The following is an 18,887-nucleotide window of genomic DNA, read 5'->3' on the forward strand; positions in this document are numbered from 1 at the left end:
GATTTTTCTCTGTTTTCACTGGCTTTATTTAGGGGCTTAGGGTTTGTTTGTTTATTTGTTTGCATGTATGTCCAAAGATTTTCAACAACACCGGAAATATACTGTATGTAAGCACGGTTTGCCATGAAGTCTTGTTGTTCTTCGTCTGATCTGAGGAAGATCAAGACAAGAGATTTCTGACACAGACTGTGTGTTAGAGCTAATAATGCATGTTTAATGCGATTCATGGTACTTTCACAGTTCACCAAGTGACATGCAAGCACTGTTTGGCACATCTGCAGTGCTGTAAGATCCCACTGCATTACATTAATAAGACAAACATGAGCATTACTGTATTTTCGTGGCACTTCAGCATCAGCACTGCTTCCACCTCCCCCTATTCTGGCCTGCCTCTCAGATCCAAAATACTTGACTGCTCACGCCTCATCAGCGACGTTTCTGACAGGTAAAGATGACCCCTCTTTGTGAAATTGTACCTCAGGCTGCAAAAATCCAAATGTATTCAGATTTTAGTGTAGTTGCATTGCTTCCTGATTTTAGAAAGATTGTTTTGATTTAAGCTCTGTGCTGATGAGGGGTAAAATGTGTATTTTTTACATGCTGAAGTAAAACAACTAGTAGCGTAAATATTTAGCTGAAGCCATTTTTTTTCCTTTTTTTAGATCAAGAAGTGACAATAACATGGCAAAACACATGTATTACATGTTGTGACTTTGTGATCAGGTTTGGCTAATGTGTGCTAATTGTTTAAGAACAATCTGAAGAAATGTGCACATGCAAAGCTTCATGGATCCTATCATCAGATTCTCTGTCTCAGCGACTGGTGTTTCTGGTCCACAGAGCAAAGATAACATCAGGGGTTTTATAGTTTTCCAGGAAGTCCACTGAGAAAATAACATGACAACAACTCTTTTGTGTGTCAAGCACCCAGAACTTATCGCAAAGAGCAGAACCTGTTTAGCTACCAGCTGCTCTGAAAAGTGAGCCACTTAATTCCAAAGAATGTATTTTAAGTTGTGAACTGAGCATATGGTGCTGTAAGGAGGTCCACACATACATTAGAAGACTGAACAGGTACACACGCTCATGACCTAAGAAATGATGTTAACTCCTCAGGACAAGACTCTGCAGTCTACATACATCTCAAAGACAGAGAGCACTTCTTCAAGGAAGGAGATGTGAGAGACAGGACCGCTGACGGGAAGAGACATGAATGAGTCTATTTTTTGTCAGGCTGGAAAAACCAGAGGGAAAAACCATCTCTGGACTGGTGGGTGACTGATCGCCAAACAACCCATCCTCTTAGTAAATACCCGTCTTGTGAGTTTTGCAATGCTGTCTGTCATTTCACTTTTACTCTCTGTTTTGTGCAGTGCCTTTTGCATGTGTCACCTCATGTTATTTCCGTAATGTGAGCCGGCATGGGAAATCTTTTTCCTTCTTCTTATCATCATCGTCATTCACATTGTGTACAAGAAGTCATTGTTCTCTTAGTGTTACATCCTTGTAGGGAACACATTTTTGTGTGCATTTTACACAGAGGGTTCGTTGTGCAAGATCAAGCTGTTGTTTTGCATGTAAGGCAAAGTTCTTCGAGGAAGCAGAATAAATACAGGTGTGTCCGTTTCAGCCACCATTAGTCCCGCTGTTGACCTCAGACTGGATCCTCTAAAAACCATGCTCCTCTTCAGACTCAGCACCACACTGTGTGAGTACACAACTGACTTAATACCAATTCAGTTAAATAAAACAATTATTAAAATTAGTTTTATTAAAGTTAAAAAGTATTAAAGTTAGTTTTAAAGAAAAGTTTTAATGCATCTGATTGGAGTTTCAGGATAGTACATACTTGTTCATTTTGAAGGTCATGCATCATGTTCATTTATGGAGACCAGACTCAATATAATCTTTCCATCCGTTTCATCTACTTGTGACAGCGTAATTCAGGTTGGAGGACTTTCAAAGACTATGAGTGGAAATATTTTATTAAGTAGGATAACTATTGGGAGAAAGTTTCTCCAGATGGTGCAGTTGCTGTTTGTTCATTCTGAAAACTCGCAGAAGGCTTTACTGTTGTAAGATTATAGCTGAAAGGGATTTTTTCATTTTAACAAGTGGATCCCTTGCATGCTTCTCTGTAGTTTGAAGATTACATACCCTTCGTCTGACTCATATTGTAAAATTTGTTAGGATTTGGGCTCGCGTTACCGATTATATCACCCAGAAAAATGGCTTGGCTGCAACTTAGTAGTGTAGGATGATTTATGTGTATTTTGTATGTACAATCAAATGATGATTATTTGAGTAACAGCCAATAAGAAAAAGGTAACATACCATATTTATGGCATTTTTAATTTCACATACATTCAAACATTTTTCATTCAAACCCTTCTGAAAAAAGTATTTTCTACTTTGATAGAACAATATAATAAATATGTTATATGATTGTTGTCAATGTTTGGTTGACACAGCTTGACAGTGATGTTTCTTTTCCAGTGCTGGCAGCAGCATGCTCACTCATGACAGCAGGTAAACGACTATGAATGTGATATTAGATTGCTTTTATTTTCTGCATACGGTTTGTGGCTTGAACACACTTCATCTTACTCTTTCATATCTGTCATTTCAGTTGTTTCCACAGAGACAGTTATCACCTGTGGCAGCAGCAACAATGTCCAGCGCCTGAGCTGTGGTATGACACTCCTGTGTGTAAACATTTGGAACTTAGCAAAAGTCAGAGAGTGCCCCATCCCCATGTTTCTACACCCTCGAATTTATGTTGTCATAATAACTTGAAATATGCTATAACCATTTAGGAGCTTTTTCAAAGTTGAGCATGTAAGAATCATTTTGATGTTTATGTTAGGAGTGACAGGAGTTATAAAGTGTATTCTTTAAACAGTTTTCATCAGCTACAGCATCAGACAAATATAAGAAGAAAACTTTCCCACTGGTTTTATTACCCTATTCCTCCTAACAGACAACGGAGTGATCCGTGTGAAGGAAGCACTGTATGGACGAGCAGACAAAGAGACCTGCAGTGAGGGCCGACCTAAACAACAGCTTGTCAATACACAGTGCTCTCAAAAGGGCACAGTGAACATCCTCAGGAAGAGGTACACATTGCATGCACAATAATAGAATACAAATATACAGTTTTTACTCTGCGTATTGTAACTGTGGCTACTGCTGGCAGTGAGTCAGGTCAATGACTCAATGTCGTTGAGTTTTGAGCTTCAGTAGATATCCTCGACTTAGTCACTAACACTGTGCACCACAGGTGAAATGGAAAGATCTTAGTTTCATTCTATGTTAAGTCTTCATCACCCAAACCCCTGAAGACACATCATTTTAAGGTTTATTTGCATATTCTGCTGGCATTATACCTGGATTAGTTTTACAGCAGGGCAAAATTTGCTAAATCATATAATAATAATGTATACTATATACATATATAATGTTCGTGCTTGTATAACTTTTCTCAGTACAAAGTCTAATCATGCTCATGGTCCCATTACAGTTGTATTACTAATGATGGACAGACTAGTAGTCAAGACAAGAGATAACCAGAGCCTCTACAAGAAGTTGGGTGGCATACACACTCAGAAAGCAACACTTACCAGTCTTACCAGTTTGAATGATCGCGCTGTGAGGTGAAGTAGGACTCAAACCAGAGCGGCACCATACCTGAGATGCCTAGTTCAGATAGGGTGGATCGGAGGATTTGTTGCTTCACCATGTCCAAGGCTGCTGACAGTTCAAGCAAAGACATCCCTTCTCACTGGCCACAGGGTTTGTATCACTGACAGCAGTGCAGTTTCAGTGGAACGGCGGGCCTTGACACCCGACTGACCATCAAGTAGATTATTTTGAGAGAGGAAGTCTGAGACCTGAGCGAAATGGCACCATGCCATTTATGGTCCCAGGGCAAAACTGAGCATACAAATGGTTTGGTATTTGGAGATTTTGACCTGTTGGAGGCACTAGAAGAAAACTGACCAAAGTCATCAGGATTCATCCTCCAGGGACTGTGTTGTTTACTCTAAACCAAATGTTTGGGAACCAGTCATACAATGCTGCTACTTTCCATACTTGAAGTTTGGGGACTAAATAGTTAAGTCAAATAAGGCTGACTTTGTACAGTATTTTATTTACACTATTTTAGTGTGCTTTTGCTTTGTGCTAAAAACATGCTGTTAATGTTTTCCCACAGGTGTGATGGAAAGAAGGTGTGCGAACTGAACATAAATGTGGTCCAAACCCCTGATCCCTGCTTTGGCATCTACAAATACCTGGAAACCAACTACACCTGCTTCCCAGCAAGTCAGTCACATGTCTGCATGGAATGAACAGTGAAACAAAGCTGCAAGTGTTATGGTGTGATTATCTAATATGATTTATTCGTGTTACTTTGACAGTTCACCTCGTTGCATGTGAGCACTCTCTGGCACATTTGTTTTGCGGTAAGACGACATTTTTTCTTTTTTGCATTGATGGAAGATTAATGTGACAAACATTAGCATAATTACATTTCTGTTGCATATCAACACTTTCCTGAATAAGTTTCTAGTTGCTCTTTTGGTTGCCGGCTTCTCAACTGCATTTCCGTTTTCTCTGCTGTGCCACTCTTCCCTCCTCTGTTTGTCAGATGAAGGGCAGGTAATATTTGTCTACGGTGCTGACTATGGACGTCGCGACCAGACCACATGCTTTTACCAACGGCCTGCCTCTCAGTTTGAGAATGTATACTGCTCAGCCCCCACGAGTAAAGTTGCTGAAAGGTAAAGTTGCACGCTCTTTGTTAAATATAAGAAATAAATCAAGACTTCAAGAGGCAATTTGCTACTGGCACAGATAGATAGCTGAGTCTGAATTATTGCAAGGTTCCCTCAGTGAATTAGGAAGAAAAACACAGATATAAAGAAATGAGCTTTCTAACTCAGGTCTGATGAGGTTAATTGCCACCAACTTTCACCTACTTTAAAGAACATATTTCATACGGTCATAGGCGCATCCAAGTCTGTTTTCACTCACATCGCTCTGTATCCACAGCTGTAATGGGAAAAACCACTGTACTATCATGGTGAGCAACTCAGTGTTCGGAGACCCCTGTGTTGGGACTTACAAGTACCTGGAGGTAGCTTATGTATGCCAATGTAAGTATCTTAAAGGCTGTTCATGCTGATGAACAGCCATTGTGGTGCACATTAAGGGATGGGGAAATGCATGATGCAGAGGTCTGTCCAGATAGTGTTGCTATCACACTGCTGCTAAAACAGCCAACTGCTACAAAAAAAAAAAGAAAGCAAAAATCTCACAGTGATGGCAGAAAGAAATCATTCTACTTGAGTGCTTTGATTGCTAATGCAGCAATATTATAGCGAATAATATAGCTAATATAGCGAATATTTTCGGTTCTTTTGCAGATCCTGGGGTCATTCCAAAGCAGCCTTCGTAAACAAACTGAAATCACAGTCATATCACAATAAACATGCACTAAATGAATGATCTGTCAGTTTATTCATTTTATCCATTGGCTGGTTCCAGAATGACTATAGCCGAGTACCAACACGGAACAGTTTCACCCATAAAGTTTTATACAAAGTTTTCGATGGAGAGTGACCTTTCTTTCCCAGGTGTCTGGTCACCATCATTGGACCTTCTGCTTCTGTCAGGTAAACTGATCCACCTTGGATGCACTTGACATGCAATGAATGCAAACGAAATTTAAATAAAATTTAATTGAGTGCAATTCAAACATTATTTGCTGCTGTTTAAAGGGAAAGTGTCACACTTTAAAGATCCCCTCCACACATGTATTAAGGCATACATAAAAATATGTGATCTGATGGATTTTGCAAAAAAAAAAAAAAAAAAGTATTATCACCACACCAACTAGAAAGAGACCCTGTTTACACCTGGTGTTAGCCTGAATCTTGGGTGATTGGCTCACAAGTGGGCAGCACTAAATATGAGTGCAAACAACCACCAAGACGCATCGTGGTCCGATCACTCAAACCACTTGTCGAGGTGTGACCACACTTCATCAGCATAGCGTAAATGCTAATGCAGCTGTTGTCCTGTCAATCTTAACAGTGGAATAGTTCGTACATTTATGTAAGTTCTCAACAGTCTTGTTTTCTTAGCAAGCTGTTAGCATTTGACTGTCTTGCCGACGTGACGTAGGCAGTAACGAAATCTGAACACAAGTTCAGCACCCTAGAGATGCATGATAGACACAGGTATGAAAGGCGATGTGTCTCTGCTGTCCACTTATGATCGGATCACCCAAGACGCATGCTAACGCCTGGTGTGATGTCACAAATCATGCTTGTAGGCCCGCCTCTTGAAGTCAGATTTTCAATTAGCGCAGAGACAACTTCAGCAGATGAACGTGAAAAAAGCCTTCAAGTGTAAAACTGTGCACATTCATCATTCTACTCAGTGAAGCTCAAACATTCAACTTTTCTGACTGGAGGGGGACTTTAGGTTGATTAACAGTCATACAAATCTTCCAGTTCTACAGATACATGTGACCAGTCCAGAGTTTAAGTCAATGTTAGTTGAACAAAATGAATTTCACCAACAGACAAGTTGTCTTCAGTTTGTAATTAATACAAAAATATGGATATTTTGAGATAGAGTTTGTCATGTTAGTCATGCTTTCAGGAAGCGGGAGGGTTTATTGAAGTATTACTACACATGTACACAGCTGTTCATTCATTAACAGGCAACGCTTACTACTAGTCAAACTGCTGCTGGATGCTGTTTTAATCACAAAAATTCCTATTAGGATCAGATTTTCTGCACTCCCTGAAGTAAAGGGATGTAATTTTTGCCTTAATGTCCCATGATAATCCATTATAAGGACTTCATGTAACACGGTTCTGAGTGTAAACATTAGAGGTTATCCGGAGCTCCACTACCAAATGACGGTCAAGTTGCTGATGTCCTCGGAGAGGTCCGTCTTCGACGGGTAGACGACCTTCAGGTTGCCGTCATGGTCGACAGTTCGGACCTGTTGGACGATCAGCTCGCTGGAGGTCTCCTGGCTGGTGGGTGGTTCTTGTGGGCCTTCCCCTTCCCCATCTGACCCCGGCTCCTCCTGATGCTCTGCTGTGAACTTGTTCAACTCGGCCATTTTCTGTGAACAAACAGGAAATGCCCTTTAAATGTGCGATTTGTCGAAAGAGCAGAGTGTAAACCTTAAGGTCTTAGATTGTCTCTCTTCTTTGATGCATTTTGTTCAAAAACCTCCAAGATGAAAAAATGTTTCAAACTAAACACTAAAGTCAAAACAGTGCAAAACAAGGGTAGAAAAGGAGGAAGAGAGTGCACTTAACATTTCTTTGCTGGACACACTTTCATGATAGCTGTGGAACTTCATGATCAACTTCAGGATTAGTCCAAATGTTTTTAGTGACCTAACTTGTAAGTTGTAATAAACTTTTACTATTTAATGACAGAGAAAAGAGAGAAAAACGGAAGCTTACTACAATCAGAGCGTCCATAACATGTTTACAGGTCTGCAGGCTGTTTGCACTCGTCACCTCCAAGAACAGCTCCTTGGTGGTCTTCTTGATCTGTGAAGTACAATCAGACGATCATGTAATTATTTGTCTCTGACACAGAGACACACTGTGGGCTACAATAAGGCAGTGTGGCACAAGCCATAAGATGACATGCATGTCAGATGTGTTATTTTTTTCTGCCGACATCAATTCTAGTGAGTGGCAGTAAAAATGGATCGCTCTCTTATGGGTTAGACGTACACACCTTAGTTTTCTCACTGTTGGTAATAGGTGGGAATGAGATCACGTGACCTTCTGCATCCACTAGGCAGGGATAGAATGCTTTTCCTTGCAGAATCTGCAGGTATCTGTAAAAAATAACATAATTGAGAGAGACAACAGTATGAAAAGGGCTTAAGCAAATGTAAGTGCGTGATGATTTAACAGATAATTTAACAGATTGAAAGAAACATTAGAGGTATTGATGAGCTTATAAGATACTGATGTCAAGTACCACAATCAGCTGTTTAAATATGTAATAAACACTGATCAGTATCTTTACATTCTAGTTTTTCTGCATTTCTTTTTTTATCATACACTGATTCCAACTACCTGCAGACACAATGTGAGCTTAATACACTTGTGATGCCTTAACTGAGGTTGAACCAAGTCAGGCTACAGCTGTGGTCCAACGTACTCACACTGTACTCCTGTGTTCAAAAATAACAACAAGCAGGTTATACAGATGTCTTGTGCACCACTTTCATGTAAAGTGTCGTCCTACACATAGGTTTCAACTCCTGCCTTAACTCCAGCCTGCAGTCAACTAATGAGGATCTTTCAGAACACTGTTCCAGACAGAGACAAAGCTCATGCTGTACAGGAGTCCTAAGTCGTACTGACTTGTGGAGGCCACTGACGTTCTGCCTCTTCTTCTGCTTCCTCAGCTCATCAGCCTCCAGCTGAAGGTGTCTTATCAGCTCGACGGCCGTCATCTCCCTTCGACCCAGTGGCGCAATCTAACAAACATTGTGTTCTTAAGTAAATTCGGAAATTTTTAAGAGCTTTTCAGTGATAATCACAAATTTAAAAATGACCTGAGCACACACACAAATAAACTCTGATTAACATTTTTTTTTATTTGATGACTGCAAAGGATAGATATTTAATGTCTAGCTGGCATAAGAATTGGATTGAAATTGGAAAATACTGAGCCCACCAATCTGTGTTCACACACCTTCAGCTGGGTAGGTGATTTGACATCATAAATCAAGGGAGCTTTGAGAAGCTGCACGTCATGAGTTGCAATGGTTGCGGTGGTCCTTTTAGCGCACAAGTCATCATGGAGCTTTGTCTGGAAAAACAACACGTAAGACTTTTTTGGGCACTCAACTGCACACTGTTATTTTATTAGTCATGCAGACAAAATGAGCCTATGTATGCCACCTTGTGAGGGGTTTGATCTTACCTGAGCCACCAGGAACCGTTTGAGAGCGTTCCCAGGCTTTAGGTTCATGCCTCTGACCACGCAGCACACCAAATACGGTCGAACATCTTTCACTTCTGCACTCACTTTGACTGTGAGCGCTGTAGGAGCGTCTGAAACGTGGAGAACCCTCACCACCATCTTGTTCAGTTCCTCCACCTCTTCCTGTTCATCTGCCACCTTCTCCTTCTTCTTCCTCTGCTGCTGCCTTTTCCCCTTGTCTGCCTTGCGACTCCCGTCTGCATCACCTCCATCCTCTCCCTGTCTCCCTTTTCCCCTGAGGTAGTCAAGGATGGACTTGGTCTGGCAGCCGTTGACCATCTTCTCCAGACGCTTGTCAGTCAACTTGTTGCCTTTGAAGTTGACCTCCTTTAGCTTGGGGCAGTCACTCAGATCGGGGGGGATCTCGCTCAGCTTGTTGTTAGAGAGATCCAGCACCTGGGGAGACAGACACAAGGAGGACAAATGTTATGTTGAGGAAAAACAAGTAGTAACAAGAGTATTTTGCATTTAAGATGGTTGTGTGGCGGTTACCCGCCAAACTCTGTTTAAAATTCTGACATTTTAGTGTTACATTGGCTGATAACTACAGGAAAACCTCGTTAGCAATAATTCAAGATATACAATAAACATCGTGACAGCTCCTCTTAAATTCGGAGTACATTTGATGCATTCTTAAAGAAAACCGAAACTATGAGATGAGATGATAAGTTGTAAAGCGCTGCTTGGTGCACCAACAATTCATGCAACATTTACAATCATGTCGTTCTGTTTATGTTTCGGTGAGCAGGAGCTGGTGTTGGATTGAAACCCGGCCGACCTTCAGAGCAGCTAGTTTGTGGATATCTCCACTCAGCTGGTCGATGGTGTTGTCAGAAGCGACCAGTGTGCTGAGGAGATCCAGTCGCTCGGAGTAGAAGTCAGCGGGGAAACGTGTGATGCGATTCTTGGAGATGTTGATGGAGGACAGCTTGGTGCACTGGCTCAGTCCCTCTGGCAGCACCTCCAGGCTGTTACAGCTCACATTGAGAGTGTTTAGCTCCCTTAACTGAGTGATTCCTTCTGGTAAAACCCCGAGGTTGTTGACTGAAAGGTCCAGGACCCTCAGGGACTTGAGGCTACCGAAGACATTCGGAACGGAGGCTAGCTTGTTCCTGCACAGAATGAGGCTTTGGAGATTGGTCAGATGCCGGATGTCCTCGTGGATCGCCGTCAGACTCGGGCTCTGGCTAACCTCAAGATAATTCAGCAGTGTGAGGGAATAGATGGCAGAGGTTAGACCCCCATTTGAGGAAATTCTCCCGTCAACGGATGGACCCTGTAAAACCAGTTCCCGTCTATTCCCCGTCGCTGCTTTCGCTATTTCGGGCCACTTCTCTATGTCATCCATGCTGCTAGACACCACTTGTCAAGATGGGCAAAAATACTTTATATCCGTTTAAATATTTCAAAATAAATTATTATGTCCGGGACATTAAGAGTTCGCATGGTAAATGTACATGCCTGCGTCAATATACCAAAAAATATCATAAAAACAACTTGAAAGAATTACTAGGCTACCATGAAAACTTCATTTGTTAAGGAATTGTGAGCTGTTATTGTGAGGCCTGTGCATCTCTTGTTAATTTGTGGCATATGTTTTTATTTTTGTACAATATGTATATCGCCAGTCTTAGATTTGCTGCTATACTTTAAGAGCTGACGAGTCTGAAGCTACCGCTACATGCAATGCCTTTATTTTGCCAAATATTTGACTTCCTGTTGTAACTTTGGCCATTTGCTCTGCTCCACCCGTGGACCAGGAAGAAGTTGGAAAAATTTCTATAAAAAATGTATTTTTGGATGTTTATCGATATGACCATTGCAGATCATAGTAGGCAGAAACGTAACACAACCAGAGATGTTAAAGCTGGCTTTACCAACTAACTGCTGATCTCAAAACCTACTTGCACGCATATAAAACTAGATTGACCACAATCCATTGCGACGGCGACAATCCCTCTATTGCGCATGTCCGCGCTGGTTGTTGTCAGCGGTGGTTATGGAGATGAGATGGAAAGACTAACTGTCAACATTACGGTGATGTTCGTGGTAAGCTATCTTTAAAATACGCGCAAGAAAACCTTTCTTCATTGTAAAATATATACCAACAAAGGGTAGGGGATAACAAATGACAGTTGTCAGCGCATTTAGTGGATTTTAGCCGGTGAAAATAACGTTAAAACGTAGCTACTGTAAGACTAGCTATGTTGGCTGATTGGGTAGTTAGAAGTTAGCTAGCTAATGCCCCCCGCCTAACATGAGCAAGTCGGTAAGAAGGACTTCTCTGTCCTCTCCAAGGTGGCATTCAACAAAGATTTTCCTTAAAGAGAACCATATGCCAACTGTATGCAGTAAACTGGCCGTTTCATATTTTCCGTCTGAATTCACTAAAGTAAATACTTTAACACATTTTAAAGCCTCTTGCTTTCATACTTAAAGCTACTGCCGTACATTCAGCACACATATGCTAATAAAGTAAAGTTTCACAATGATAACCAGTGTTTGTTAAATAGGCTTAATGTTTCTCTTCCATTCTTAAATTTCTGTTCAGAAATTCATCTGTTGTTTCTGTTCTGTTCTGTGTAAACAAACAGAGTAATTGCTGTCTCATTGCTGACAAGTTTGTTGAGCATCATACGGTAGAAGGGTGTGTTGTGACACTAAATACTTTTAGCTGGATTAGGAAATAACAATAAATTGTAAGCGGTTTCGATGGACAAAGTGTTGTGGCAGTCCTCTAAGATATTATTTAAATGTGAGTGACACCTAAACAACTGTATACTTTTTTCATAAAAAAAAACAGTTTGTCATTAAGAAAAAGAAGTCACAGTTCTCAAGTGTTGAACACAAGCACCAATACAAGAACACTGCCTAAATATAATGCTGTTTAAAATTGGCTAAATTTAAAGCTGGAAATATCTGAGCAGAGAAAAAGTAAACTTACTGAAATGAATTATGGACACATTTTAGTCTGTACCCAGCATAAAGAGAGTGTATTTACTTGGTTTAAACTAAACATACACTTTAGAAGCCTATTGTTAATTTGTCACTCATTGTCAGTAGAGCAGCTTGAGATCATGTTGGAAATAAGTGCTTTCACTTTAATTTGTTCTCCTTTGTTTTTTTTCTGTATCTGATAAACAATAAAGTTATTCAATCAATTAGGCATTATACCAGTATAATAAAAAATGCAGATGTTTATAAATGCAAACTGGACTGCTCAGGCCTCTAAAATGAATAGATAATTGTGGACTCAACATCATTGTTACATTCATCCTTGTTACTAATTGAATTGTTTGTGTTGTATCAGTGCCCATCAGAGAAATGCCCAGAAAGATAGGATTCATTGTGGTCAACTCTTCAAGTCATGAGGAGAACTTCAGTGCCAAGGAGCTTTTGGTCCATGCACCTACAGTCAGTGGCTGGAGATCCAGCAGGTATATTAACACAGTGCTGCACTTTCAAAAGCATGTCACATTCATCATCATGGCAACTTCTTCCTAAGCTAAAAAAGCAATAAACAAGCGTGTTTTTGCCATAGCTGCGTCCTGTGCGTGCATGCATCCACCCATTCATGCATTCACACATACACAACCTCACCATGCATGAACAGTTAATCAGCAGCTCCTTTGGCCCATGATCAATCTTTCCACAAAATCTTGTGCAAATCTTCCACGAATCGGGAGATATGTGCCTTTTAGCCCTTAGCCACTCTCATCGCCAGTTGTCATGAATAAACACACACATATAGACATACACACACACACACACACACACACACTCACTCTTCCATGCCACATTTCAGCCTCCTAGGGTGAAAACTGTGTCCACCAAAGGGTGGAGAATCTTTTGTGGACCAACTGTTCGACCGACCCCCCGTTGAGTTTATGAGTTTTCTTAGAACATTTGTACATTTCTTCTATCCTCTTAAAGAAACTCAAAATTGTGTTAATCAACTGTTCTGCAGGCTGTGCTCCTACCCTCAGCACATCACCCTCCAGCTGGTGGAGAGAAGTAGGGTGAGGAAGCTACAGCTGCTGGCCCACCAGTACCTGATCCCAGCCGAGGTGGAGTTCCACATTGGAGACACCCTTCCTGAAATGAGCACACCAGGGTTCCCTGGACAGCTTCGTAGACTCGGGTGAGACTGTAGACTTTAGGCTCGGTTTTGACTTTCACCTTTTTGTGTGTTTTTACTAGAATAGCACATTAGGTTAATGCATGATGGTTTAGGAGATTGAGATGTTGCAGTGTACACCAACACAGGTCGTTTTGTGGTGTTCATGTGATCAAATGACCAATTCTGTCTGCTGGCTTCTTCTAGCAAGGACTGTCTCATTCAGGCATCTGGTGATGATGCTCCCTAGACACTTTGCCTTGTTATTTTCATCTGATTTTTACTTTGCATATAAGTGACCACACCAGAAAAGAGGTACATGCAGACAAGCTCTGTAGTAGTTATCTCGGATCTCCAACAGGCATCTAGGGTATGGCATGTTGCTGTACAAATTCAGAGCCATTAGTTACAGTGAAACAGCCATCAGCAATAATGTGTCATAGGTTGATATCAAAAGGTGGATGTTGATGGAACAGTATCTGGTCTTAGAACCATAAATTATAGGGACCATGAGGGGCATGTCCTTGGGCCAAAATACATGCTCATTAGGAATATACCTGCCCTCAGCCTTGCCCAAGGAAGTTGAATTGGTCGCTATGCACAGGTGTTGCCCACTGCTACTAAATATCGAGTTTGAATTAGCCCACTTAGATAAGTAAAATATTTGTACAGTATATCATCACAGAATTAAAATGTAGCAATGTGTTTTAGTCTTGTATATCTCAGCAGAAGAGTTGAACTGAAGAGCAGCACTCTCACTTTCACCACAGGTACGTGCCTTTGTCAGATAATGAGAAGACAGGCTTCAAAGCTCGGGAGCTGAAGTCAGTGCATGTTGACGCCATCGGAACATACCTGAGAATAACCTTCCACAAGAACCACATCAACCGTTACAATCACTACAGTCAGGTACACTGGCAGACCGTAGCAATGCACTGTTGTGAGAAAATATTTTAGTGAGCCTTTCAGAGCTAATTAGGTTACATTGATTAGTAATAAATAACAAAATCTTGTTTCAAAGACATGCAGTCCTACCATTTACAGCAGCACTAGATGCAGCCATTTCTGTAAACAGTGTCCTTCAAACGTGTGTTTGAGATCATTTCAAGTCATTAGCTGTTTTCCTGAAATTCAAGTGACTGAAACACATAGAGGTTATTTTGTCTTGATTGCTGCTGCATGAGGCTCTGAGCAGCACTTAGCCTGCTATCAGTCTAGTATCCAATAGCAACACAGGGTAGAGTACCCATCTCAGATGATAGTTTAGAGTCTCATTATTATTGTTATGTGTTGTGGTGAAAAGACTACAGTAAATTCAGCTGATAAATGCAATATGATGAATAATGTGCGAATTATTTTTTTGACATCATCTTCTTAAATTCATACTTCACGAGCTTCATTTGCGTTTTCATTTCCAATAGTGCTAAAATGATCAGTCAAATTGTTATTTAATTCTTTGAAAGAATATGAATGGATTCAATTTGTTTATCTAGTCAAAATACCAGAATATAGTGCTTAGCTTCCATTGGTCTTGTATTTTAAATGGAATACCTTTGGGGTTTCTAACTGTTGATCAGACACAGCAAGACAACACTGTTGACTCTGATATCATGTGATGGCCTTTTAGCATTTTTAGAGACTAAACTATTAATCAAAACATTATTTTGTAATATGCCATGAATGTAATATAACAGTTGCTGTTCTGCATTTAAAGGCTGTTTTTTTCCAGATTCGTAGCTTGTAGCAAATCCCACGAAAACAACAAAACCAACAAAGTGTTTGTCTGCCTCTCAGTGTTTCCCTCCACTGTCTGTGCCACTCAGTTTCAAGCTCTCTTTGTTCCCGCTGAAAAAACAGGTCTCAAATTTATGGTTTCATTTTTAATCAGGCTAAATCATTTCTGAAAGCAGCTGGGCACTATGGCCTTTAACACATTTCACAAACTTGAGTAAATGGTTAATTTGTTGAGGACTGCCTTCAGCAGCAGATTAACACACATTTGGTGCTTTAATCTGTGTTTACAGCAACAGGACAGTTTATTTGGGATTGATTCAAGATAAACTACTGTGTGTGTGTTCATGGTACTGAAAGAACATGTCAGCCAGTGTGGTTTGCTGATGTATTTTCAACAGTTTTTGGACTACAATGGAGCTTAGATACACAGAGGAATAAGAAATACTAGGTCAATATTGTTGTCACGTTGTCTTTTCATGTGATTTTCTGATAATAAAAAATATGTAATATCACCAGCCCTAGAACTAAACATCCAACACTCATCCATATGTTATATGCACTAATTTTTGCCTTTCTCTCACAGTTCTGTTTCATTGAACCACCTCACCAACATCTGTTTATAATTTCAGGTTGCTTTGGTTGCCATTAATGTTCTGGGAGATTCTTTGGATGGCAATGCTTTTCACACAATTGTAAGTGAGCGCACTCCTTCACCTGTCACCCACCACTGAACTTACACCTGCACAGCAGTAGGTGGTGCTGTTGTGCTGTGATTTTGTGAGACGTTGCTCTGTCATCGGTCACTTAGAATAAGGTTGACTGATTGTTTCCTCATCCACCCACTATGGCAGTTTGAACTTTTGGCATGTTAAAATGGGAAATAGGTCTGGTAAACAAAACGGGTCATAACATTTCTTGCATATCGTTCTTATTGTACATCATATATGCTTGTTCATGTATTTGCATTATTTGCCCATGTGAGGAATGACAAATTAAACACCTACACAATATAATGCAAATCCAGTGCAATGGCTCTGAATAATGAAAAGAGTAAGATTAGACTGTCTTAGAGTTGTTGATTCAACTTACCTATGTTTTTAGGCAGTATTTGATGGTTTTGTTGCATCAAAGAATTTTATGACGAGGATATACTGGATTGCATAGATATAATGCATATATTGCACAGGTTTTTTTGGTGTGATGTGTTTGTATATGTGTTAGGAATGTCGTAACGAGACACAAAGGACAGGACAGTATGTAATTGCACAGGAGGCTTTTAGTTAGCCAGTGTAATCAGATAGTCCTGCAGACAGACAGGTCCTGGAGGAGGGAGAGCACCTTAAAATGCACACAGACACAGAGACATGGAAAGACACGGACACACACTCGCACAGATTCCAGTGAACAGGCTTTGCATTGTTGCTCCACTAATCCGACTCTGAGCACCCCCACCACTGCGGTGATCTTACCTGGAGGGTCGGCTGGATCTTGTTCTCGCACTGTATATCTGTTCTATGGGTTGTGTCTGTTCTGTGGAGGGAGACTGTGGTGTGGATGCAGGGAGAAAGCTTATTTAAGTGTGTGCTGCTTTAAAGTGTCCATTCATCCAAACTATGAAGTTTGGACTATGAACTCACTTCCCTCTAGGGGTATCAAGATGGTGCAGGTTTAGAGATGTCTGTCTTTGTGTCTTTGAGATTTCTGCCTCCAGTCCGCTACGTTGGAGATGAATGTATTTTGTTCATGGTGCTCACGGCATTGAAAAAGCATGATGGCTTTTTTTCTGACACAAAGATGCTGAAGCTGCCTTCATGACCTCCACTAACTCTCCATCGTCCTGTAAATCTGCTCTGCTGACGTCAAAGCTTTTTCTTCTTTTGCTCTTTCCATTCTGTCATTCTCCAACTAGTATCGCCAGTCTCCGAACTTTAAACAAGGCAGGCTCTAGATTTTGAGCTAACTTTATTTATTTTTGTGTTGTTTGCATGTTACTGCCCTAAATGGCAGTGTAATTGGCCTTTATCACAGCAGACATTTTGACTTGCCGCTGTAGGAAAAGCACAGGTGTTACTAATACCGCTCTGTGTCCCAGTAAGCCATGACAGCGAGCCAGCATGAGCAACACCAGCACCCTGAAGCTGAAGCGGCGAAATGAAATTCAGTCATCATTTATTTTATTATTTACCCCTGTGCTTTTCCTACTGTGATGTGTCAAAATGTGGTCTCCTTTCTCATTTAACAAGTGATTGATGGACCACTTAACTGAAAGCATAATCTTCTGATACATTTCCTTTATTCTTATTATTAGGTTTTATTGTTGTTTGTTGAGCTTTTTTCCCTGTCCTTGTTCGCAGACTGGGTTACTTGGGTTTCTAGTGATGTTTTTGCTCGAGATGTGTTGTTGATGTGTTGCGAATTTGATGCGCAGTTTCTCTGGATAGTTTACAGAATTCATTATCACCAGCTTTCACCGGGACTATGCCTTTTGCTGCCTGAGGATTTTTCCAGAGCTGCAATGTACATTGTTTCTGGAAACACATATTGCTGCTGAATTTTTCAAATATAATTTTTCAATGCTGTGCACACTGCAGACTAAATTCCATTCATTGTATTAGGGTGGCGGCTGAATTCTCAGAAACAGATACCTGAAAACCTGGATAATTAAAACCAAAACATTTCACATATTTCATCGTACAACTAGTGAGAAACCTTTTTTTGGCATTTGGGTAAACTAATGCTTTAAGAAGTGGTTTAAGAGGAAGTGTAGTTAATTAGCATGACGTACAGATGCGCTTATGGTCCAGGAACAACATCAGATCTGAACTGTGTTAATGACCGATGAAGATAAAGTGACATTAACACCTCAGAATAGATTAGTAACATATTAATCAATCAATTACCCAATAAACCAGATTATTTGAAATAGTGACATAGGGAAAGACATTTGGCTGCTCTCTGTCCTCTTGGAATATATTTTAGCTTCTCATATCAGATACACATGACTAGATAAGTGGGCAGCGTTGTTCTTGTTCCTACTTATGACTGGCTAAAAGGAAGTGGCGCTCTTCTCTACCAGGAAGTTAGTCCTTCCTCATATTCAGTGCTGGTTTGATGCTCTGCTGCACTACAAAAAGAAATGACATCAGTAGACTCTGTTTCCTGTTCTCATAGTGGATTACAAGTCTCCAATAGCCAAGAACTGTCTATTAATGATTGGGCTTGGATTCATATATACGTGTGTGTGAACTTTCTTATTACTTGTATTATGAGGTCCAAGGAGTTTTTTGGTGAAGTCATTTTGGCTGATCCTCACTTTTGAAACGGGCAGTGTTTTGGTTAGTTTTAGGTCAAGGTACAGGTTGAAGTTGAGGGTCACCTTGAAGCTAACGGGATCTGAAAACAAGTCATACAAGAGCTTATATGCACAAGTGTGTGATTTGTCCATCTGTTCACCCCCAGCCAAGCAGAGAGCAGCTGATCGAACACTACCTCAACAGTACTCAGCTGGAGGCTTCCATGGACATGACCTTCATGGGGTGAGGCTAGTGCATTGAACCCTGGTTTCTTTGTCTTGTGACAATAACATTGTTCAACAAAGCCATTTAGTCTGGAAGCCAACCAATAAGGCATTCAAGGTCACTCGCATTTGAAGACAATGCAGGTGGCGGCTTGTCGAAGAGCAAAACACATTTCGAAATTGTTTTTTTCTTTTAATATATGAACCCCCAAGGGACGTTTCGCCTCAGGGTCTCACCCTTTGGGGGTTGTTGGTCAGTGTTTTTCCCCTTTGATCAGGAATTGCACAATACAGAGCCCATTTAATGACACGTGTTTTACACTGGCATTATGTCAAAATGAATTTGAAAACTAAATCAACTCTTCTGTCAACATGTCTCACAAGTGTAACAAGACCGCTCAGACTCAAGCTCAGACCTGACAGAACTGTATCACTGTGGAGAAAGTTTTAATGTTCCAGTATATTAATTGTTTCACATGT

General features: G+C 40.6%; 3 protein-coding genes across 3 annotated transcripts in view; 2 read left to right on the forward strand and 1 right to left on the reverse strand.

Annotated features, from left to right (window-relative positions):
* The first annotated feature begins 1,194 nt into the window (after positions 1-1,194).
* LOC121612469 (L-rhamnose-binding lectin SML-like) lies at positions 1,195-5,505 on the forward strand. The gene is made up of 10 exons (XM_041945365.1): positions 1,195-1,270; positions 1,631-1,708; positions 2,497-2,529; positions 2,630-2,692; positions 2,981-3,116; positions 4,214-4,323; positions 4,419-4,463; positions 4,649-4,781; positions 5,053-5,156; positions 5,427-5,505. Exons 1-10 carry the CDS (start codon positions 1,210-1,212, stop codon positions 5,456-5,458), a joined length of 795 nt encoding a protein of 264 aa, XP_041801299.1. The 5' UTR covers positions 1,195-1,209; the 3' UTR covers positions 5,459-5,505.
* On the reverse strand, positions 5,481-10,396 carry lrrc47 (leucine rich repeat containing 47). The gene is made up of 7 exons (XM_041945364.1): positions 9,818-10,396; positions 8,980-9,435; positions 8,749-8,865; positions 8,415-8,530; positions 7,777-7,879; positions 7,494-7,583; positions 5,481-7,144 (listed from the first exon to the last, which is right to left on the reverse strand). The coding sequence occupies exons 1-7, from the start codon at positions 10,385-10,387 to the stop codon at positions 6,923-6,925; spliced, it is 1,674 nt and encodes a 557-aa protein (XP_041801298.1). The 5' UTR covers positions 10,388-10,396; the 3' UTR covers positions 5,481-6,922.
* A 633-nt stretch (positions 10,397-11,029) lies between these two features.
* Positions 11,030-18,887, forward strand: part of cep104 (centrosomal protein 104) — a 36,197-nt gene continuing 28,339 nt past the window's right edge. The window contains exons 1-6 of the mRNA XM_041945934.1: positions 11,030-11,088; positions 12,350-12,476; positions 13,007-13,180; positions 13,927-14,065; positions 15,520-15,582; positions 18,350-18,426. Of these exons, the coding sequence (XP_041801868.1) occupies positions 12,364-12,476; positions 13,007-13,180; positions 13,927-14,065; positions 15,520-15,582; positions 18,350-18,426 (566 nt within the window). The 5' untranslated portion in view covers positions 11,030-11,088; positions 12,350-12,363. The remainder of the gene's footprint in view (positions 11,089-12,349; positions 12,477-13,006; positions 13,181-13,926; positions 14,066-15,519; positions 15,583-18,349; positions 18,427-18,887) is intronic.

The sequence above is a fragment of the Chelmon rostratus genome, chromosome 10 (genome assembly GCF_017976325.1).
Source record: "Chelmon rostratus isolate fCheRos1 chromosome 10, fCheRos1.pri, whole genome shotgun sequence".
NCBI classification, from domain to species: Eukaryota; Metazoa; Chordata; class Actinopteri; order Chaetodontiformes; family Chaetodontidae; genus Chelmon; species Chelmon rostratus.